This window comes from Ochotona princeps, chromosome 4, assembly GCF_030435755.1.
Source record: "Ochotona princeps isolate mOchPri1 chromosome 4, mOchPri1.hap1, whole genome shotgun sequence".
Classification (NCBI taxonomy): Eukaryota; Metazoa; Chordata; class Mammalia; order Lagomorpha; family Ochotonidae; genus Ochotona; species Ochotona princeps.
This window is the reverse complement of record NC_080835.1, coordinates 90,361,636-90,384,835: the sequence shown is the minus strand read 5'-3', so window position 1 is coordinate 90,384,835 and position 23,200 is coordinate 90,361,636. Positions and strand designations below refer to the sequence as shown.

Below are 23,200 nucleotides of genomic sequence, written 5' to 3'. Positions count from 1 at the left end.
CTGTTGGTTCTGAGATGATGGCTACCAAGGACCTAAACCTGAATATCTGTGACTCTCAGGAAACATTCATCATTCAAACATCTGTATAAGTCCTTTTCGTCGGGACCATTGTTTGACACACACTTTGACATCTGTATGCGTTCATTTTGTGACACAGTATTAGAAGATGTACTCATGACCTGCAGTGTGGTGTGGCAGGTAAAGTGCCTGCTATGAGGCACAGATGCCATATGGGTACTGGTTTGTGTACAGCTACTCCACTGCCAATCCAGCTGCCTGCTAACGGCCTGACAAAAGCAGCAAATGCTAGCCACTCAAGTATTTGAGCTCTTGCCACACGTGTGCGAGACCTCTGATGAAGCTCCTGTCCTTGGCCATCCCTGACCATTCTGGCCATCTGGGCAGTGAACCAACAGATGGAGACACCCTATCCCAGTGAGAAAAATGGAGAAATCATTGAGTGACTCTGAAATGTTTGAAAAACTTCGTAGTTCCACCAGATATAAGCCATTCCATTAAACAGTGGATGAAGTTACACACCACTTGGTTTTTGTGTTAATCTAGCATATCTATTCCCAACATCATGTGGTGGTGTTTTGATTCATGGATACTCCACTTACGATCCATATCCCTGCTATTGGCCTGGGAAAAACAGCAACAAGTGGCCCAAGTGGTTGGATTCCAGACAAGTGTGTTATGATTATTGATACTCTGCTGTGCAGTAAACATCAAAATTGTTTAGTCCTTAAATATAACTTTCTATTTCATTTTTCACATTGTCTTCTCAAGTCTTACTAGTTTCAACTACTCTTTTACTTTCAGCTTCTGAGATTAACTTTCTGAAGTCCAAATATTAATGAGATTGTGTTGTACTTGTGTTTCTGTGTTTGGCTTAGCTCGGTTAACACAATAGCCTCCAGTTCCATCCATGGTGTTGTACTTGACATGATCTTCCCCTTTTTATGGCTGAATGATAATCCATTGTATGTGTGTGCCACATTTTTTTTTTACTTCATAAGTTGATAGACACTTTAATGGTTTCCAATTTTGTGGCTGTTGTGGGTAGTGCAACAATAAATGTGGGATTGCAGATGTTCCTTGCACACACTGATATAATGTCCCTTGAATATATAAAAATATGGAATGCTTCATGAAGTTGTGTTATGCTTGCACATGGGCTGCGCTAACCATCTTGGGTAGTGTTCCAGTTTTATTATGAGTGCTGCCCAAGCAAGCACTATAGCCTTCTATATACCTCTGTTCTAGAGTCAGTAGTGAAGGACATTTTTAAACTTTTTCTGGTTATAGTTCTTATTTCACTCTAGTATCTAGAGAATTGATCCTTTAGATACTTATATATCCAAACTCCTTTCTTATTTTTGTGATTGGGACCTGTTGATTCTATTCAATGAAAGTCTTAGTAATTGTATTGCTAAATGCCTTGTGTTCAGTAAATAGAATTGAACCTTAAAAGATGACAGCTGTTCCTACCTGTTGCTTATTTTACATGAAATCTCATTTAAGTCAGTTCTTTGGTGAGTGATTCTCAGTAATTACTGGTAAAAATCATTTTTTACTGTTGTAACAATTTATATAATAATGGAAATTGGTAATATTTATGTTTAAAGTTTAAATGCTGACATCAATGAAACTGAAAGATTTAATCAATCCTTGAAACTAAATACAAAATGCATTTTAATTATAAGTATTTTATAACTTATTTTGCAACACTTAAACTATAAACATAAAAATAATGTTTCTCAAATCTTAAGGTTAGGAAAAACTTCCTGAAGTATATAAACAGAGGGCATGGTCAGAAAAAATGAGGTATAGCTCTATAAAGAATCAACACATCCATCAACATCAATAACTAAAGGCAGATGATAAAGGAAGTTTCCTTCCCCATAGAAAAATAGGCAAGGAAAATTCGTGAAAGAAAATTGAACAGTGATGTAATATACAGAAGTACTTTTAAGCTTTAGTAGAACTGCAGGGGCCCGGCACGATGGCTCAGTGGCGGAGTCCTCACCTGGCATGAGCCGGAATCCCATATTGGCGCTGGTTCATGTCCTGGCTATTCCACTTTCCATCCAGCTCTCTGCATATGCCCTGGGAAAGCAGTTGAGGATGGTCCAAAACCTTGGGACCCTATACCCTGCGCACCCACATGGGAGACCTTGAAGAAGCTCCTCACTCTTGGCTTCTGATCAGCTCAGCTGTGGCCATTTGGGGAGTGAACCAGCAGTCAGAAGATCTTTTTCTCATCAGACTAGCAGAGGCTTTATAATTTGCTTTAATTATTAATCACAAATAAATGATCAATTAAACAACTTGATTGCATGTAAAGGAATACTCACTAATGATACCAAAGTCAAAATAATGTATATTTTTACTTTAATTTTGTGCTTACAGCAAAAGATTGAAAGTAAAAAAAAATCCGTTATTTCCTTGTAATAGGATTATTGTTGTATTGTCACGTATCCTCGACCTTTTCAATAGGAAATGTGTATCACGTTTATAATCCCACTTGGAAGGGATTAAAATATATTCTTTTTTGCTTGAAATACCAAACATTGCAAGCTAAGAAAGTATCCCTTTTTAGTGCATAGCTGGTAAATTGCAATTCTACCTGTGATACTGGAAAAACAAAAATGTACTTTGAGGAAGATACATGATTTGTGTATGATTACCCTATTTTTTTGTTTGTTTTGAAATGTTTTTATCATTTTGATGGATTTTTTTTTAACTTGAATTAGTATGACACTTGAGAGATTCAGAAGATGTCTTTAGGTGGATTTGGTAAAAGAAAAGGTAGTTAATATTTTGTTCTTCCAAGAGAATGATTCTCTGCCGGGGCCCTAGTTGTCTTTTTTTTTTTTTTTTTTTTTTGATGATTCTTTTCCAGTGTCCTTTCTCCACATATATTGTTATCTTACTGTATTTATTCTGTCTGTCAGCTATATTTTCTGCTCTGAAGAATCTTCAAGATAAGATTCGACGTTTGGAACTTGAAAGGATTCAGGCAGAAGAAAGTGTGAAAACCTTGTCTAAAGAAACAATTGAGTACAAGAAAGTACTGGATGAACAGATACAAGAAAGGGAAAATTCCAAAAATCAGGAATCAAAACACAATCAAGGTTTGTTTGATCACAAAAGAAACGGAATTCTAGTCAATAAGCATTGTCAATTCTAAAATTCTATGTGAGTGTTGTGGTGACCAAGGTAAGATTCTTTGGGTGCTACAGAATGGTGTATGCACAAGTACATTTGAGAAGCAAAATGTCATATGCTTCCTGACTGGAAACAAAGCAGCTCTGGCACATAGGAGTGCTTAGGTAATCTGAAAGGACTGCTGTGAAGTATTGGGTGCACAGAAGATTCATCTCGGTAGCTATACAAAACTGTTCAAAGTGTGCACTGATTGCTGTTTCCCTCCTGCTTTTTAGAACTGACATCCCAATTGTTAGCTGCAGAAAATAAATGTAATCTTTTAGAAAAACAGTTGGAATATATGCGCAATATGATAAAGCATGCAGAAATGGAGAGAACATCTGTCTTAGAGAAACAGGTATGTTATCTCAGATTGATGCTCAGGAATGGTCAGTGATCAAGAAAGGTATGAGTTTTCTCAGCGAGGACTTAAATGATGCTACTGTAGTAGCTCAGGACTGCAAACTGAGATCAGTTATGATATCTAAGCTTTTAATTTGATTGGCTCTCCACTATTTAATTTGATAGGCTTTTACTTAAATTTGGGAAAATGCACTCACTCTTTAGAGTTGTTCATCTTGGCAATTCCATCTTCCTGGAGTGTGTAGTCAGCCTTGTGATAGTGTTGTGGCTTTGCTTTTACAGAGGTTTGATAAGTTTCATTGGTTCTAGTTCATTTTCAGATTAGTGGATTGGCTTGGTATTTTGTCACTATAGATTTTGCATTCCCTGAATTTTTTATATCCTTCATAGTTCATGAAAATTCTATGAAAAGTTTATGGAAAATTGGGGCAAGCTTTGTGGTTAATTGAGACACTGCTTGTGGTGAGATATTACAGGTGGCAGATTAACCCACTGTGCTTCAATGCTAGCCCCTCAAAGTAGATTTAATCAGAACTTTAAAGTTAGTTTTATAAGAGTAGTGCCCATCCTGGAAATAAAGTGTGGTTTATGCCATTTATTAAGCTAATATATTCTTTAAAATTTGCAACTATTGATTGAGGTGGCTAGAAGAGAATGAGTAGTTGAAGCACAATTTGTGCATAACATAGCTGTTGTTTATCATAGCCCATGTAGTTGATATAGACTTACATAGAAAGATAAACTTGATGAATTCTGCTACTTAGTGTTTTAGCTTTTGATCAGTAGCCTTCACTTTAATATATTCTAAATTAGTGCATTTCTACTAGCATAATGGTTTGTCATGTGATTGTCATCCTAACTGTAAACTTGGAGAGTAGAGGATGAATAGGTGTGTGTTTAAATTGAATTACCAGGCCGATTGAAAAGGCTTGCATGCACAGCCTGGATGGCTAGGAAGTCTATGCCATCACAGGGCATAAAATCATCTTGCCATATGAAACCACGCCTTTTGTAAAATGCCATGCATGCAGCTATACTACCAGTCCACTTAGATTATTTAGTAATGCCACTCGTGTCATCTTCATGTTGTTTTCCTGAAATTGCTCTCTGAATTTAAGTGCTATAGAAATCCAGACAGGTAACATCTAATGTATTCTGAGATACAGTCAGTGTATTTTAAGGGTTAGATTTTCATACCTGTATTTATATTATCTCCCAGGTCTCCCTAGAAAGAGAACGACAGCATGATCAAACACATGTTCAGAGCCAACTGGAAAAACTGGATCTTCTTGAACAAGAGTATAACAAGCTTACCACAATGCAGGCTCTTGCTGAAGTCAGTAAATATATTTTTTACTCATTTATGCACAGTACGGGGGCTTTTCAAATTAACTATTTTCTGTCACTGGGTATAGTGGTAGAGGTGTTCTTATTGCAAAGATATATGTAGGAGATTTTTAAAAGAACATTTGGGGCCTGGCGGTGTGGCCTAGCAGCTTAAGTCCTCTCCTTGAACGCCCCAGGATCCCATATGGGTGCCGGTTCTAATCCCAGCAGCTCCACTTCCCATCCAGCTCCCTGCTTGTGGCCTGGGAAAGCAGTCGAGGATGGCCCAAAGCTTTGGGACACTGCACCCGCGTGCGAGACCCGGAAGAGGTTCCTGGTTCCCGGCATTGGATCGGCGCGCACCGGCCCGTTGCGGCTCACTTGGGGAGTGAATCATCGGATGGAAGATCTTCCTCTCTGTCTCTCCTCCTCCTCTCTGTATATCTGGCTGTAATAAAATGAATAAATCTTTAAAAAAAAAAAAAAAAAAGAACATTTGGAAAGAATGTTCACATTAAGTTATTACAACTGACATCACTTGGTTTAAGTTCTATGAAGTAATTTTAATTTAGTGTCATTTGGAGGAGATTTTAATACAGAGTATAGTTTCATATCAAACCTCCATGTAACATATTTACCTTCATATAAAAATACATTCTTTGACCATAAGTTTTACCTATAATTCTGTTCATCTACCACACAGATAACTAACACTGACCACCTAGAAGAACGGTATAGATGTTGTTATGCATGGGACCATTACTAGAGTGAACCAAGGAGCTTGAATTTAACCAAAATTTACCATATATTCCAAACTTAATTATGTTAAAATTTTGCAAATACATATGTAAGACTTTTCACTGTTATCTCTCTTGATATTTTTTACCACTAGAAAAAAATGCAAGAGTTGGAAGCAAAACTTCACGAAGAAGAACAGGAAAGAAAACGTATGCAAGCCAGGGCAGCTGAGGTAAGATGAAATGTGAGTGAGTATATATTTTTTTCCACTCCTCATATGTTCATAAGCAATCTGGAAATAATTTCTCAAATATGGCTTAATTTTGGAAGTTGTGTATTTCTACAGACCAAGAATAAATTTTGATAGTATTTCAGTCAGCATTTTAGGAAACAGTAGAAGAAAAAGTAGAGACTCTGCAAGTGTTCATAATATAATCACATGAAACCTCTCACGGGTCACTAACATAGGTTTCTTTATTTGATGGCTTCTAGAAACCAGAACAGAGGGTGAAGTAGTAAGCTGTCCCAGGGAACTAGTGAGCAAAACCAAACCAAGGAATCGCCTCATCAGGAAACAAGTGCCGCATGCTTCCAATTTTGGATTTAAATCTTATATACAGACTCAGTGGAATATGATTTGTTTTTTTAACCTGAGATTTCCTCTCAGTTTGATTTTTTTTTTTTTAAGATTTATTTTATGTTATTACAAAGTTAGATATACAGAGAGGAGGAGAGACAGAGAGGAAGATCTTACGTCCGATGATTCACTCCCCAAGTGAGCCGCAATGGCCAGAGCTGCGCTGATCCAAAGCCGGGAACCAGGAACCTCTTCCGGGTCTCCCACGCGGGTGCAGTGTCCCAAAGCTTTGGGCCGCTTTCCCAGGCCACAAGCAGGGAGCTGGATGGGAAGTGGAGCTGCTGGGATTAGAACCAGCTCATATGGGATCCCTGGGCTTTCAAGGTGAGGACTCTAGCTGCTAGGCCACACTGCCAGGTCCCAGTTTGATTTTTGTTTTTGTTGTTATGTAGCCTTTTGGCTTTCATTTTGACTCATTTCCTCATTTGGGTGTTCCTGTACGCCATGCCATTTCCTCATTTGGAACATGCAAGCTTACAGGTTGTGGTTCATGTACATTGTGGTGTTGAGTCTATACAAGAGCATTTTAAATGTATGACAAGTTCTTGGAAAATAGAATATTTATTTTTACACCACAAAAATGTAAATCCATACACTGTTTTCATGATCTGTTTATGTGTGCGTTGATTAAAAAAAAAAAAAACATTTTCTTCAGAATAAACTTAGCATTCTGTTCTCTGTGAACTTTTTTTTTCAAAGTACCTTTGTGTGTAAAACAGTTGAACAAAGTCATTATTTTGTGAATTTTTGAAATGCATTTATTACTCCTTTTTCATTACCTGACAAGAAGTAGAAGTAAAATCCTTTAATGTTGAAGGAATATTCACAGTAATAATTTGAGTTCTAAATGTGATAGTGGAGAAAGAGTGGCTAAGGATATGTGATTACCAGTCCAGTTAACTATAATTGTTTTATGCTTGGGCAAATTAACCACTCAGAGCCTGGATTTTAATGTTTGCTGTTAATGATCCTCATGTTACATCAGCTGAGCAAGGGGAAATCAAATGAGAAAGATGAAAGCACTTTAAAATGTTCGCACTCTGGGCCCGGCGGTGTGGCTTAGCAGCTAAAGTCCTCGCCTTGAACGCCCCAGGATCCCATATGGGTGCCGGTTCTAATCCCAGCAGCTCCACTTCCCATCCAGCTCCCTGCTTGTGGCCTGGGAAAGCAGTCGAGGACGGCCCAAAGCCTTGGGTCCCTGCACCCATGTGGGAGATCTGGAAGAGGTTCCTGCTTCCCGGCATTGGATCGGCGCAGTACCGGCCGTTGCGGCTCACTTGGGGAGTGAATCATCGGATGGAAGATCTTCCTCTCTGTCTCTCCTCCTCTCTGTATATCCGGCTTTCCAATAAAAATGAATAAATCTTTAAAAAAAAAAATTTGCACTCTGAAACACAGAAGACAACTGCTAGGAAGAACGGTAGATTGGAAGCTCAATTGTGGTGGGTTTTTGTTTGTTTTGTCTTGTTTATTAACGTGAGGGAAGTACATACCTATGTGGGCCTCTGATTAAGATTTGAAAGATTGAGATGTGGGTGAAGTGGATGGTTGAATGTTTCTTTTTCTTGAGGTTTTTTTCCCCCCTCCAGTGTCTGCAGGGTGGGGGTTCTCCTTGCTGTCAAACTACATCAGAACCTGGGGATAAGGGATGGTTATTTGATGACACCTTAGATGTTGGCTTTTGCATGTGCCAGTGAATGGGTGCTGCAGCCTTGCCGAACCCAGCATGTCCTCAGCCCTGCCTCTTGAGCTCACCAGCAGGCATTGTAGCCTAGCAGGGGTGTTCCCCAAGTTACCCTATAAACCCCTCTTCCAGCATTGGAACTCATTGGCACCAGTGGATTGGGAGCTTAATTGTTTGCATAGTGTTGACATTCATTAGTACTATAAATCTTCCAGAGCTAAACTTTAAATGTAGTCAGTTTACTGTGTATAAATGAACATTGTTGACTGTGTAAGAGTGTACAAATGATCTGGAAAGCAGAGACCATGACCCTTTGTCACTGTGGAAGAATTAGTGATTTTTTTTACTGAAGTCATTGGCTCTGAGTGTTTAAGCACTGGCATAATTTCCTGGAGATCTTTTGGAATGTTTGTAAAATAAATTTTCCCAGCTTGGGAGACTAAAAATCATAGAGTCTGAAGAAGAATCTAACAACAAATATTTTTGGATAAATGATAGACAATTCTATTTTTTTTCCTTTTTAATGGGAGTTTTAAGTTGAGTTTTGAAAATCCCTTCTTAAAAATCCACAGGAAATATGGAATTTTTACCATGAAAAGATGCTAATTTTAATGTAGTTGCCAAACTGCTAGCAAGAAGAAATTGAGAACATATTGAAATACTCAGTACTTTAGTTCATAAATTTCTGATTCTTATACTTTAAGTGTATGTGTTTTCAAAAGAAGTTGTTTTGCTGTCTGACAGCTTTGAGTCTGACACAGGGGTGGGTGCCAGTTTAAAGGAGAAAGAATGTTGAAGCATCCGTTTGGAGTTATATACACATCAATTATTGTGAAATAGAATCTATGAAGTAACTACAAAGAGTGGAGCCAGAGTGCTACACTGGTGAATATTTAAATCGTAACAAATTCAAGATAAAGCGAGACTGGTATTGATTAAATTTTTTGACAAATGTCTGAGTCATAATTACTCAGCAATGTATTTTAAACAGAAATTTTAAATTTGCATCACAGCTTTTATTCAGCAGCATTCACTTTAGGCATTTATTTTCTTCTTAGTTGCAGACTGGTCTGGAAACAAGTAGACTTATCCTTGATGATAAGACAACTTCATATGTTCCCAGTGGGAGAAGAATTAAAAAGAAGAAACCAAAACCTCCAGAAAAGGTATGAAAGCAGAGCCAGAGAGGTAAAGTGGCTCATTACTTGGTTTAAATGTGAGAAAACAGTCACAAACCATCTGACACAACAACCTTAGGAGGATACATCTCTCATTCTCATTTTCTTCATTTGGAAGACTGGAAAAATAATATGTACTCTTAAATTTGTCCCTAATATCAAAATATTATGTATAAAAGCATTTTGTAACTATAGAACACTAGTATAAATAGTAGCATTATTGTCCAGTATTAACTAACCTTTTGAAAATGTCTTAGGCTTTGTAGCTGCTGCTTTATCAAGTATTATTCCTCATCCCAAGCCTTTCCCGGACTTAGATACTTACAGAGAAGTATTTAACTAAATAGGGACTCAACTCTAGCACAGAATGCCAATATCAATAAGGCAAGTAATAGCCCACTTACAAGCTGGAGTTTGAAGTCACCATGTGCATCGTTTTTTATCACCATGCAAATAAAGTAAAACTGTTCTGTTTTCAGAAAAGTCCTAGGAACTACCTTGGAACACAGCCACATTATAGATTATGTTTGGGTGACATGCCATTTGTAGCTGGAAAGGTGAGTTGGTTATTTATTTATTTATTTATTTTTATAACCTAGACTTATACTTGAATGCAGACCCTTGCCTGTGTGACTTTAAGTGGTAGACACATTTGTAGATAGAAATTATTGATAGAAATTATTGATAGAAATACAAGTTAACATTTTATGAAATTGCAAGAAAGAAATGGGCCACCTTAGAGCACATCTGTGGTGGACAAGTAGAATAATGCAGAAGCCTTGGTTTGAAGAAGGTATCCTAGGGCTTAAGGAAATTTATAGCATTGGGTTTTTAGTTTCAGCTCTGTAGTCTTAAACTTAGATACAGATAGATGTCCTCTCTCTGAATCATACGTAGAACTGAGTTCTCCAAGAAGACATTATACCCACATATCATCTTTTGTTCTTAGAATTTCAATGGAGAAATAGATGGCAGTGTTTTTCAAATAATATTGTTTCCTCCAAAAAATGTAGTATCTTGTTGAATTGCAGGACATCTCACTTCATACTCCTATGGAGCTCTTTCTCTTTTTCACCATGGTCTTGTGTTTATCAAAGGATGCCTAAAGAAAAGTCAAAATCTCTGAACAGGCCTTTAGAGATGTACAGGTTCTGAAGCCCCACCACAGTCCTACTGAGATATCGGGCGTGGGGCATGAGGAGTGGTTTTGTGTCCAGTCCCAGTCTGATGTTTGTTTAAATTTGGGACTCACTCAGTATAGTTTCCTACCCAGTGTCTTCATCTGTAATATTCAGCCTCATGATTATCTACATTGCCTTTGAATACTTCTGCCATGAGGCCTCAGGATAGCTCAAACAAGCAGATCATGACTTTCCTATACATCTTTATTTGAAAAGTGCTCCATAAAGTAAGTTGAAATCCTCACTTTGCTGTTAGGGACCCACATAAAACCAATCAGTCCTACAGGAAAATTAAAATTTTTTTAAACAGAGCTTTTTCTTCTCAACTTCTTAGATTGTAAATCAGTATCTCCTTTTTCCTCAGCACTCCATCTTCAATATGAGTCTTTCATGAGTTCCTTATTACCTCTTCACTGCCTTTATAAATATGGCAGACCTAGCACATAGTAAAGTCTGTGTCATGTCCTAAACTGCCAGCTAATTCAGCTTATCATGGCATTTTTGTGAGGAAGGGCACATTATTCCATTCACTGCTGGATTCTAGACTCAAACTAAAGGTCATTCCCTGAGTTTTACCTTTAGATCCTCTGTAGGGACCAGTCTTATGGGGCTTGTTTTTGTTTTAAGATTTATTTATCTGAAAGAGTTACAGAGATAGGAAAGACAGAGATCAATCTTCCACCTGCTAGTTCACTTCCTGAATGGCCTGCATGGCCAGTGCTCAGCCCAGTTCTCACACACAGGTGTAGGGATCCAAGGACCTGAGCCATCTGCTACTTTCCCACACTCCTCAAGGGAGCTAGATAAGTAGAGCAGTCAGGATTTAAACCAGCAGCCATAAGGGACATCAGCTTCACCCCCTATGCGACAGCACCAACCAAAGTGGAGTCTTTTAAGCAGATTTTAATCAAATCTCTGTGTGAATAGATTCAGAGAAGCTAATTCAGCTTTGCATATTTATGTTTTCCCTATATTTGATTGCATAGCTGGTAATTTTCAGTGATGTCATTACTAACAAAGATTGAATGGAAATAGTTCAAACATAGGACTTTCTAACTGAGTATTTTTGAAGTACTTACATTTTGTGAAAATGGTTCTTTTATTCAAATAACTTCATGTACAATCATTTGGCTGAAGGTCTCTCAAACTGTTGTAAGATATCCATTTTAATTATTAATTTACTTGATTGTTTAAAACAATATGTCTAAAATGTAATTCAAGTAAATTACTACAAAGTGTATAAGACAAAGTACAGGTTCCATTTTCTAAAATTTTTAATTTGTTTTTAATTTGAGGGACAGTAAAATAGAAGAAACAATCTTCCATTTACTCATTCAGAAAAAAACCTGATTGCAGCAGACAGGGAGGGCTGGGCCACCTTGCAGCCAGAAGCCCAGGGAACCAAATACTTGAGGAGCCATTTGCTCCCTCCAAGCCACATTAGCAAGGATCCGGAATGAGAAGCAGAGACCAGAACTCAAACCTTGGCTTCCTGATACAGGTTATGGCATGTCATATGGCTTCTTCATTGTTACACCAAATGCCTTCCTCTAAATGTTATTTAGTGGAGCATCTGTCACTAGTTCACTTCCCCTCTGTGGGAACTCAATTCTAGTTTCTACTTTCAGTCCAGTTAGCACAACATAAACACTTCAGGCATCAGCACTACCACCCAGGTTTGCATTAGCAGGAGGCTGGAGCTGAGTAGACCTGGACATTTGAACCCAGGCATATACGGTTCAACAGTTACTGGCCAACAGATATGTAAAGTGTATTTTGATAAATTCTGTATTTCAAAAGTGTTAGAAGTGATTTGAGAATAAACCAATTATGTTTTTATTTTTTTTTAAGATGTATTAATTTATTTGAAAGGCAGATTTATAGAGGAAAGACCTTCCATCCTTTGGTCCACTCACACTGAAGTGCAGCTGAGCCAGTCCAGAGCCAGGAGCTTTTTTGGGATCTCCATGCCACTGCAAGGGCCTAAGACTTTGAGCCATCCTCCAATGCTTTTCCAGGCCACAAGAGGGAGCTAGAACAGCTGAGACATGAACTGCTGGTAGAAAGGATCCTGGGGCCCAGTCCGCTAGCCTAGTGGCTAAAGTCCTCGCCTTGTACAAACCGGGATCCTATATGGGTGCCAGTTCATATCCCGGTGTCCCCACTGCCCATCCAGCTCCCTGCTTGTGGCCTGGGAAAGCCATCGAGGGCAACGCAAAGCCTTGAGACCCTGCATCTACGTGGGAGACCCCGAAAAAACTCCTAGCTCCTGATCAGCTCAGCTGTGGTTGTTGCAGCCACTTGGGGAGTGAATCATCGGACGGAAGATCTTCCTCTCTGTCTCTCCTCCTCTCTGTATATCTGGATTTCTAAAAATAATTTTTTTTTTTTTAAGGTAGGATCCTGATGCTTGGATGTGGAGGATTAGCCTCTTGATCCATCACACCAGCCCCTCTCTGGCAGTTTTGAGGCAGCTCTTAAAAATTTGTTTGAACTAGATTTTAAAGAATGGTATGAAATTTCCATGCAAACTACTGAAAGGAAATAGCATCTACAAATATTTCTTCAGGAATAGAAATATGCAGTTAATTAAAAATGAGGTCAAGTTCAGGTTGCAGCTCAGTAATGTAGCTCCTTATTCCCACAGTAAGGAATTTGCATATTCTGTCCAGATTTTATATCGGTGGTCTTTAAATGGCATGATCAAAACAGTGTTTTAGGGCTATGACAGGTGGTTCTGTTAGCCTGGGAGCCGGCAGACTACCAGAACATGCTTTGTATAGCCAAATAACTGCATCAACCCGGTGACAGGTGGAGTCGATAGGACTTGGTCAGTGAGTTACTATAGCTTGACTTCATGGGCGTTGGGGCACTTAGTTTTAGCTTAGGAAATAAAAAGCTTTGTTTTGTCTTCCTTCTTTAGTCAACGAGTCCCAGTCATGCTGTGGTGGCCAACGTTCAGCATGTCCTGCATCTACTCAAACAGCACAGTAAGGTTCTGTGCAACGATCGCGTAGTCAACAGTGTGCCTTTGGTGAAACAGATGTCGCCACGAGGCATTCGAAGTAAGAAGTCGGTCACCCCTCCCTCCTGCAGCATTCATGAAGAGTTGTCAGAAGTCTTACAGACTTTACAGGATGAATTTGGGCAAATGAGCTTGTGAGTTTTTATCTTTAAATTACATTTAGTTCTGAAACCTCACTATTCTTTTAGCTTTTTGTTAGACCTGCTATTTTATTCAGCAAATAATGGTGAGCTTAATCTTTGAACTAACCAAGCATCTTGGACTCTAATATGATTATTGAGGTCGAATATCTCCCTTATTTAGCCTTATTTTTGCTCAGTGCTTTGAAGATTAAGGTTTATAGTGCAGATTTTTTTTTCCCTATTGATAGAAAGCTAATAGAAAATTAAAAGAGGGTAAGCTTATTTTAGTGGCAAAAATTTCTAATTTTTTTTTTAAGATTTATTTTTATTGCAAAGTCAGATATACAGAGGAGGAGATAGAGAGCAAGATGTTCCTTCCACTGATTTACTCCCCAAGTGGCCGCAATGGCCAGAGCTGAGCCAGTCCGAAGCCAAGAGCCAGGAGTTTCCTCCTGGTCTCCCACATGGGTGCAGGGTCCCAGGGCTCTGGGCTGTTCTCGACTGCTTTCCCAGGCCACAAACAGGGAGCTGGATGGGAAGCTGGGCTGCCAGGATTAGAACCAGCACCCATATGGGATCCCGGTGCGTGCAAGGCAAGAACCTTAACTGCTAGGCTACTGCACCTAGCAGTAAAACATTTTTTAAAGATTATTTCTATTGGAAAGGGAGATGTAAATATAGAGAGACAAAGGGAAAGATTTTCCATCTGCTGGTACACTCCCTAAATGACCATAATTGCTGGAACTGAGCCAATCCAAAGCCAGGAGATTCTTCTGGGTCTCCAACTTGGATACAGGACTTCAAGGCTTTGGGTCATCCTCTACTGCTTTCCCAGGCCACAAGGAGGGAGCTGGATGGGAAGTGGAACTGATGGGACACTAACTGGCACCATACAGGATCCCAGCATTTGGAGGTGGAGGACTAGCCAGTTTAGTTAATGTGCTGGCCCCAACCATAGTTTTTTATAATAGGGAATTTAAAGAACCCTTATAAATTAATTTTAGTTAAACACACAACTTACGATGATTCTGAAAGACAGGATATTTCCCTAGATATAGGATACTCTTATGGTTGAAACAGTTAACTTTTGAAATTAGACTTTTGCCTTAATCTTAGAAACCTTTGGTGAGTGGTCCTAGCAGGGAAACAAAGGAAATGTAACCAAACCCTATTTTCTCTTTGTATACAGTGATCACCAGCAACTTGCAAAACTCATCCAGGAGTCACCAACTGCTCAGCTAAAAGATAACTTGGAGTGTGAACTAGAGGCATTAGTGGGAAGGATGGAGGCAAAAGCCAATCAAATAACTAAAGTTCGAAAGTACCAAGCCCAGGTAACCTCTGTACTCTTTGCTCAGTTTCTAATGATTTAAGAGGGAAAGGGGTGCAGGAGTACTTTCTGAAAAAGAGTAAATGATGATGCTAATGATGATATAAGGAGGGATACTTCCTTATAGAAAGTACTTACTGAATTCATTAAGAATTGGTCATAAGTGTGTTAAGACAGCACTGGATTTTAGAGTGGATTTGTTTAAGCTGCATTGTTTTAAATACAAGAGTGCTTAAGGTATTTGAAAAATGGAATTTAAAAAATTCATTTTGGTGCAGAAAAAGTTCTTAATGCATATTAAGGCTGCTGAAAGGATTTATGGAAAGTGAATATTTTTAGATAATTACATCAATTTCAAGTCTATTTTGCACTGAGAGGAACTTGGATTTTTCAAACTTTAAGATTTTATTTATTTTTATTACAAAGTTAGATATACAGAGAAGAGAGACAGAGAGGAAGATCTTCCAATGATTCACCCCCCCAAGTGAGCGCAACGGCCAGTGCTGTGCCAATCTGAAGCTGGGAACCAGGAACCTCCTCCGGGTCTCCCACGCGGGTGCAGGGTCCCAAAGCTTTGGGCCGTCCTCGACTGCTTTCCCAGGCCACAGGCAGGAAGCTGGATGGGAAGTGGAGCTGCCAGGATTAGAACCAGCGCCCATATGGGATCCCGGGGCGTTCAAGGCGAGGATTTTAGCCGCCAGGCGCTCAAACTTTCTAAAAATCTTTCTACTGTCCTATTTTATCTATGTGATTAAATGTGATGAGTTTAAATGGTTCGGAGTTTATCCAGAATGAAATGTTTTGAGCTCAGTTTTCATAGGGCAGGATTATGGATAAGTGGAAAAGTTCTTAATTCCATTACCCACTCTATTAAATAAAGTAGCCATTTATTTAATGGGAGTCAAGTTCAGCAGTGAAGTCATTGTAGGTTTTTCAGTCAGAAGCACAATTCTGTTACTGCTGGGGGTAATGGATTGGGGTCAAGGTAGAGCGGCTGAGACTAGCAAGACTGTTAGGCTTATCAGACTTGGTTGTCATTGGACCAAGAGAGTAATTGTACGGTAGGCAGACTTGATAGAGACAGACATTGTTTTGGAAAGTAGGAATATCAAGGCCATTTACTGCTAGATTTATTAAGGAGGGAGAGGAATTACTGTAAAGATGTTTCTCACTGATGGAACCAATTTGACGTTTATTCAGATTATTTAAGAAGAGTGTATGTATTCTTAATGAAATTAATTAAACTTCGCCAGGGCATTTTAGACTTACTTGCAAATGATAGAGGTGTTGTACATTTCAGTCTTCAAGTTTTGGAACTGAATTTTTAAGCATTTTTTCCAAAGTTCATGTTTGAAAAAAGAAGCATATACAAATAATTCTGTAGAGTAGCAGTCTAACTTGCTTCTTGTACATTAGATTTAGCTTTATTTTCTGTAATCAGATGCCAACATGTTAGCTGGAGTTTAGCTCACATACAAATATTCCTACTTTAAGAGATTTAAAATATTTACTAGTTTATTCTTAGATTCAGACCTGTTTTCAGTACCATGTACCTCTGTTTCTTCATCCATCGTCGTTTTTGAGACTAGTTTCCAGTATGCCTTTCTCCTTTCCTTCCCATTAGAATTCTGTGAGTTGTTTTCCTGTGTTGTTTTTTCCCCCTCCCTTGAGTCATTGCCATGTCATCTTTCCTTTGCTTCTTACCCTATCTGGCATTTGACAATACTGTCTGATAGTATGACCAGCATCAAAATAATGGACAGAACATTAACTAGTGCAAAACTGTTTTTTGATGTTGGACTAAGTTGTTTGCATTTTAGTTGGATTAGGAGCTCTCTTGTAAAAAATGGTACTATTAGAAGAAAATGTTTTCCTTTTTCCCCCACATTGGTGATTTGGTATAGGTGGAGAAGCAGAAGACAGAGAAACAAAAGAAGGAATTAAGATCCACGAAGAAGACTCTTGAAGAAGATGGAAGCAGCAGCAACCGAACTGGAATCACAGGGAACACAAATAAGAAGGATTATACCAAATTAAGACCTGGAGAAAAAAGCAGGAAAAATCTTCAGTTATTGAAGGACATGCAAACCATACAGAATTCATTACAAAGTGGTGATTTGTGTTGGGATTACTGACTATCAGGTCATAAATTTTATTAAGATAATAAGTACCTCATCAATCAGATGTTGACAGTTAATTTTCTAGGTCACATATTCGCTTATGTTGGAATTAGTGAATAGCAAGTGTTAAGAGGCTCCAGCTTCATTACATAGACCTGTTCTGTTTTTTTGCAGCCTCAATAAATGTTAACATTTCAGTGGAAGCCAAGGGAATTTTGAAGCTTCAGAAAACACACATTACTGTTTCTTGAAGATGAATTTGCTGTACTCATGCATTGTACTTTGTAAACAAATCGCCAGTTTTTTACTTGTGGGTGTAATTTTTAAAACTAGTTTTTATATATAAATAAAGTTGGGTTTAAGTTTTCAAAAATACGAGGCTGTCTCAAAGACGATGTTTGCTAAATAGTCTTTTTTTAATCCTTCCCTTACTGAATTTGCCCACTTCCTATTCCCCCTATAACTAATAGCGTACTTTGACTATTGATATTTCTTGTATTTAATTATTTATGTATATTTAAGCAACTTGTTTTGGTTTCTTTCTGGCGTTTTGTTGATCCACTATAATGAAACTGATCAACATTAAAGCAATTTGTATTGCTTTTTAATCCACTATTTAAATATTTTTTAAAGACCTAAGCAATCATTTTAAGTCAGTTACCTCTAAAACTTAAGAAGCATTTTACAATATAAACTGTGAATGAAATTTTGTAATGAGAATGAGATGTGAAACATAGTCATAAGCTTTTTTAAATGATGATTTTGTAATCATGTTATTGAGTCAAGGTATTATGGTTCTTAAGCTTGTAGAGAACCTCTTGAATATTTGCTTTTATGGGTACACAGTTTGAGTGCATTATGAACTGTACACCCAAATTATGTCAATGTAAATCATATATTTGAACAGATTGTTAGACCTGTTAACATTTTATAAGTTTGTCACTGAAGTCAATAAAACAGCCTTTTTAAGGAAACAAACTTTCCTTAATAATCTGTTAATAAAGGCTTAATTTATTGTATACTTTGAAAGTGCACCTGTAAATAGGACATGTTGTTTATAAGAAATTCAGGAAAATACAATGTTATTTGCCATTCTTATGCTTACAATGAAACCATCAGCAACAAGGTGGAATCTTCTCATCTTGTATGGTGGGATGCTCCAGCCATGTAAGTAAAACACTAGTCACATGTAAAATTCTCCTACCTGCTTTTCCTACGGTTTGTTGATGAAGTTTTAGAATATCCAGACAGCAGGCATGAGCTGTGTGACTTCAAGCACTGTCACAGTGTCTTGGTTCGGTGGGGGAAGGATTTGTGAAGTCCTTGGAAATTCTCTGGATACTTGGGCATATACTTTTCTAATAAGCAGGTTTGCAGCTTCATCACATTCACAAGAGTCCAAAGGTGAAAATCACTACTGTTCATATGGTGAATATTTCTCCTGTTTCAACTATTAAATTTCTGTCATCTCCTTGTTTAAATTTCAGGTCATTAAAAAGTGTAACAATCATTTGAATTTTAGTAGCTGAAAGTCCTTATTAGAAAAGTGATTCAGTGGTGCTAAAATTCACCCCAGCGCTGAACTATAAGTGAAACTGAAACAACCATTCCAGCTTTTGATACTCTTAAGGTGAGATTTTAAAATACTTCGTTTTATCTGATACTTTATAGTAAATGAATATGTATTCTGTCCACTTATGTCGAATCAGAACTTTAATGCATTGCAGATGTATAAGATGCCCGTTTTTGATACCAAGCCCTGTAACCTACAGCATGTTTATGTACTGGTTGTAGACCTCTGAAGTGTTACTACAGGGCACTGAGTGCAGTGCTTACAGTCCTGTATGCAGAGCTGTGGGATACTACAGAGGATTGATGAATCGGGGTAGGTTCTCAGAGCATGACGTGACACCTAACATCTAGCACAGCTGGTCAACCTGTTTTCTGCCAGGAGGCATCTGGATGGTGATATTTGCAGACCATACAGTATTATCAACTTAAGGAAAGTAGCCTTAAGATTTGTTGATTTCAGGTCCTGCCTGCAGCTGTCTATAAGCCTCACTTTCCTTACCTTTGACCTGCAGAATAGGAATCAGTCATTAGGGAGAACAGTGAAAGGAGGCAGGAAACTGTCGTTTCCATGGAGGGATTAGCCATAGCACAGTAGTACTGGTAATTAAAAGTGTGCAAATGAGCATGGAACAGTAGGCAGAGAGCAGGTCTTGGGAGACTTCATCTCTAAATTCTGTGTTCCCTGGGAAAGGTACATCTGTACTACCATCTCATAGACATGAATCAACTATGAATTTTGCACTTCTGAAATATTGTGTAAAGTGCTACTGATCTTTCTCCCCTCCTACACATGAAGCCCTGAGCCATCTTAAATGCTCAGAGTGCATGCACCGATTAGATTTCTTACATAAGATGCGGAAAACCACAGGAAGGTTTTGAACAGAAGTGATAGGTCTGTACTTGCTTTTGAGTGAAATTTATGAGAATTTAAACCACTCTTCATATATTACAATAGAAAGCTTGAAATTGTTGATCAACTATATTTTTATGTTGGCTAATGATTATGATTGAATGAAGAATGGATTTAATATTTGGAGTACAAAACTTAGCTTAACTACTGGTCACTTGATTACTGTGTTAAAATTTTCCTTACAGTAAATTTCACATAATAACCAATCATTCCTGTAAGACCAAGAGCAGGGCAAGGTTCAAATCGTAGTGAATTACTAAGGGGGAAAAAAAATCTAAACTTCATTTTTATTTCATGTGAGCACTTTCTATGCAATGGTTCACTCCCAATATAACCACAACAGGCAGGGCTGGACCAGGCAGAGGCTTCCTTTGGGGCTCTCGGTGGGCAGCAGGGCCATAAGCACTCTGAATTCCAGTTACGTCATAATCTCCACCCCATATCACTTTCTTTGTAAGGTCTGCAAGGCAAAATGGGCTCAAGTTGAGCATTTCCATTTGGAGCAGGCAAATTAAATTTCCAAATAACATTTCTGCCCAACAAAATCCTAAGGCAAACAAAGACTGTTGAAATTTTCTCAAACAGATCAAGGGGAAAGAAGCTCCCTTGTAACAGTTTAGTGGCATGTCTTTTCTGGAGTAAAACGTACCAGCACCAAACCCCCCGCAGCAGGCCAACAGTGAAACAAGATTTCCTTTACTGGCATTGAGATTGTGATGCAGCTTTTTCTTATAGTTACATTTAATCATTTATTAGCTTTTCAGAATTTGCAACATAGTAGTAAAATATTTCATGTAAAATTTGAGCACAGTACATCTATGCATACTTCAGAAAAGCCAATTAGTTTGCAAATAGAACAGAAGGTACATGGCAAGTTCCTCGGCAGTTTTTAGTTACAAAAAATAAGGTAACATGTTCTGTGATGTTTCTCGTAATTGGGCAAATGAAACCAACCTGAAGAGTGTATCAATTTTGACATTCTTGTTGTTTACTACGTTTTCCTTTTTATTTCCCCACCAATGTAGCCATAAGGCATCATTTTGGAATAACTTTCTAGTAAGTATACAAGTAATTATCAGCAGTAATTTTCGATTATGAATATTCATAACATTCTGAAGACTTATACTTTTCACTTACCACAAATGTGGAAGGGAGTTGAAAGGGTATGAGGCCCAATCTTTATGAAAACTAACGTTCCTATGTGCACTGAGCTCTCTTCCATCAAGAGATATTTTTCTAAAGTAGTTTTATTAAGATAGCATCTTCCTTCTTAAAATTTGAAAATAGTTCCCAGCATGAATCCAGGATTTACATCTTTAACTTTTAAAAGATTAGTGTTCTATCTAGCTTCACATAGCTATGCTGCTACAGTTCTAAACTCACCCAAGAGAGATTGAGAATAAATAAAAGCAACCAAACTCTCTCATAGATGTGTTTTAAACATGGAAGACTTTCTGCTCATAAAGCTGCCACTGTAACAAGTTCATAGCAATCATGTCCCCAGTCTCAGTCCTTTCACACAACCGTTTGGACAGGAGTGACACACTGTGCTGGAGAGCTGGCTCGCTCTGAGGATGAGGTGGATCGGTTGGAAATTTCTCTCTGTAGTTCCTCTACCTTTCTCTGAAGCTCTGCTCTTTTAGCAAGAAGTTCTTTGTATCTGTTATGAATAGGTTCCTAAAAGGACAAGACAGTTATTCAGTGGAGCAATCTTAAGTCATTCTGTCACAGTGTATTTCTTCCCCATGATTTGTAACCAACCTTACCGTAAAATACATCAGCAAACATTAAATTCCATAACTACTGTAACTTTCCCAGTTTGCTCAAGTATCCCGACAATACCCACTTGTGAATGCTCTTGAAACTGCTTTTACAATCAACAAAACAATGCTAGATTCCCTATAGTTGCAGATTATTTTAGTCTCAACTGTTGTAAGTTGTAATGTCATTACTCTGTCAAATAGATGTTTTAACTTTCCTAACACTTTTTTTCACCTTAGTGAAACAGTATCTCTAAGACATTATATAATGCAATTCTTTTAACAGGTAGAGAGGTAAGGTTTTAATATGCACAAATAATTTTTCCAGTTGGTTTAAAGAGGGACAGATAAAGTAAACTTAACACTTAATGTGGCTAAAAAAATTCCATGCTATGTGGCCTTAGGGTGTTAGCATACCTGCGGTTTCATCCTTGGATTCCACCTTATGTAGTATCCCACCCAGAGCTCCAGGTGGCGCATGCTGGCTACTGGATAAAGGACATGATTGGAATAGCTCCCATACAAAGGATTAGTGAAGTCTTCCAGCTGGCTATTTATGTAAGACCACAGTGACACAGTCCTTCTAGGAAGATTCTGTAAAAAATATATATATATATAAGATTTTCTACCACACCAGAGTGCTTATACTTTTGGTAAAATGTTATCAGTTTGGCGGGTGTGAACTTGGATACTTCAACAATAAACATTAAAACATAAGAAAGTGTGGCACTCTTCCAACAGAGCTCCCATATAACCCAATAGTACCACTCCCAAGTATATACAAAGCATACAATGTGTCCATATGAGAATTTTGTAAATGTTCAGAGCAATATTATTCATGAAAGCCCAGAAGTAGGAACACAAGTCTGTCAACTAATGTACACAATTAAATCATCAGTTTTTAAGAAGATACGTGTTGGAATGCAGGTGACTTTTGAAACAAGCTAAAGGAGCCCAACACATCACATACTAAACTTTTGTTCAGAAAAGGCAAAAAGTTTAAATTGTGATGGTTGCTCAGCTTTACAGACAATGCTTTCAAACCACCAAACTGTTCTTAGAATACAGTTTTAAGCAAATGTAATTAGAACAATCCTACCAATACTCTTGAACGATGAAATCAGGTTATAAGTTAGCTAGGCTGTTACATAACATTGCAGGAGTTACCAAGTAGAGAAATACTGCACATAGGCACTAAAGATACACCAAGTTTAAAAGTTGGACACCTGGCATCAAAGGAATTTAAAATCTAGAAAGCATTTAGTGTGAGACCTTTCTGTACTTACTGTGGTTTGTTTTTACAATAGTCAGTACTATTAGCCTTATTTTAAGAAGTAAACATTTTCTTTTGCACGATTTCTGTATAATAATAGTCTCATTTATATGCATGTTCTTTTGGGAATCTGAGCTGCCCATTTGTCCAGGTGTGCATTATTCCAGTTCTTTTTAGCAGACTCAACAAGTCAGACAGCAGTGAATGCATAGGCCTGTGACAGTACAGTTCAGGTCCAGATAAAGCGAAAAGTCATCACATTATAGCTAAAAGATGATTCGGCATGTAACCAAAAGCAGATTGAGTAAAATCTGGCTCACGTTGTAAGGAAGAGTACATAGAAGAGATGGAGGAAGGATAAAGCTCAGATTTTACCTCTTTTACTCTCTGCTGTTCGCTGTTACAGAGGAATGTTCCAAATAAACAGCTGTAGAGGTGGTCCAAAATGGTAATAAGAAAATACTCATTGAATTCAAATGCGGTAGGAAACTGCAAATTTAACACCAGGAACACACAAAATTAAAATTTTCTCAAGGATGTCTGTCCTTACCATAATTAGCAGGTCTCTAACAGTACTTAAAAAGTTAACATTCACATGTGTTTCTACACCATTAACAGCATTTCTGTTAAAAAATCACTTCCAACTTTCTCAGGCAATTCCTGACAATCTCCTTTTCTCATCAGAAGTGTGAATGACTTTGTAAGCTTTTCCGTTAACGGAAGCTTTTCCGTTAACGTTTCAACAGTCATTTTTAATAACTACAAAAAAAA

The 23,200-nt window shown here is 38.0% G+C and overlaps 2 protein-coding genes and 1 non-coding gene across 8 annotated transcripts in view; 1 reads left to right on the top strand and 2 right to left on the bottom strand.

Annotated features, from left to right (window-relative positions):
• Positions 1-18,543, top strand: part of CEP57 (centrosomal protein 57) — a 29,889-nt gene extending 11,346 nt beyond the window's left edge. For 3 of the 4 annotated variants that reach the window (XM_058664000.1, XM_058664004.1, XM_058664003.1), the window contains exons 3-11: positions 2,958-3,137; positions 3,447-3,568; positions 4,793-4,909; positions 5,792-5,869; positions 9,017-9,124; positions 9,616-9,693; positions 13,241-13,476; positions 14,654-14,798; positions 16,699-17,905. In XM_058664000.1, the coding sequence (XP_058519983.1) occupies positions 2,958-3,137; positions 3,447-3,568; positions 4,793-4,909; positions 5,792-5,869; positions 9,017-9,124; positions 9,616-9,693; positions 13,241-13,476; positions 14,654-14,798; positions 16,699-16,929 (1,295 nt within the window). In that variant the 3' untranslated portion in view covers positions 16,930-17,905. Of the gene's footprint in view, positions 1-2,957; positions 3,138-3,446; positions 3,569-4,792; positions 4,910-5,791; positions 5,870-9,016; positions 9,125-9,615; positions 9,694-13,240; positions 13,477-14,653; positions 14,799-16,698; positions 17,906-18,401 lie in introns of those variants that run through there. The other variant, XM_058664002.1, reaches the window with a different exon arrangement.
• On the bottom strand, positions 1,133-1,238 carry LOC118759595 (U6 spliceosomal RNA). Its single transcript, XR_004996287.2, has one exon. It is a non-coding gene; the product is annotated as a U6 spliceosomal RNA (small nuclear RNA).
• Positions 18,544-20,625: 2,082 nt separating the features above from the next.
• MTMR2 (myotubularin related protein 2) overlaps positions 20,626-23,200 on the bottom strand; it is an 86,082-nt gene continuing 83,507 nt past the window's right edge. For all 3 annotated transcript variants that reach the window (XM_004584999.4, XM_058663998.1, XM_058663999.1), the window contains 3 exons: positions 22,805-22,918; positions 21,574-21,750; positions 20,626-21,073 (listed from right to left, as the gene is read on the bottom strand). In XM_004584999.4, coding sequence (XP_004585056.2) covers positions 20,912-21,073; positions 21,574-21,750; positions 22,805-22,918 — 453 coding nt within the window. In that variant the 3' untranslated portion in view covers positions 20,626-20,911. The remainder of the gene's footprint in view (positions 21,074-21,573; positions 21,751-22,804; positions 22,919-23,200) is intronic.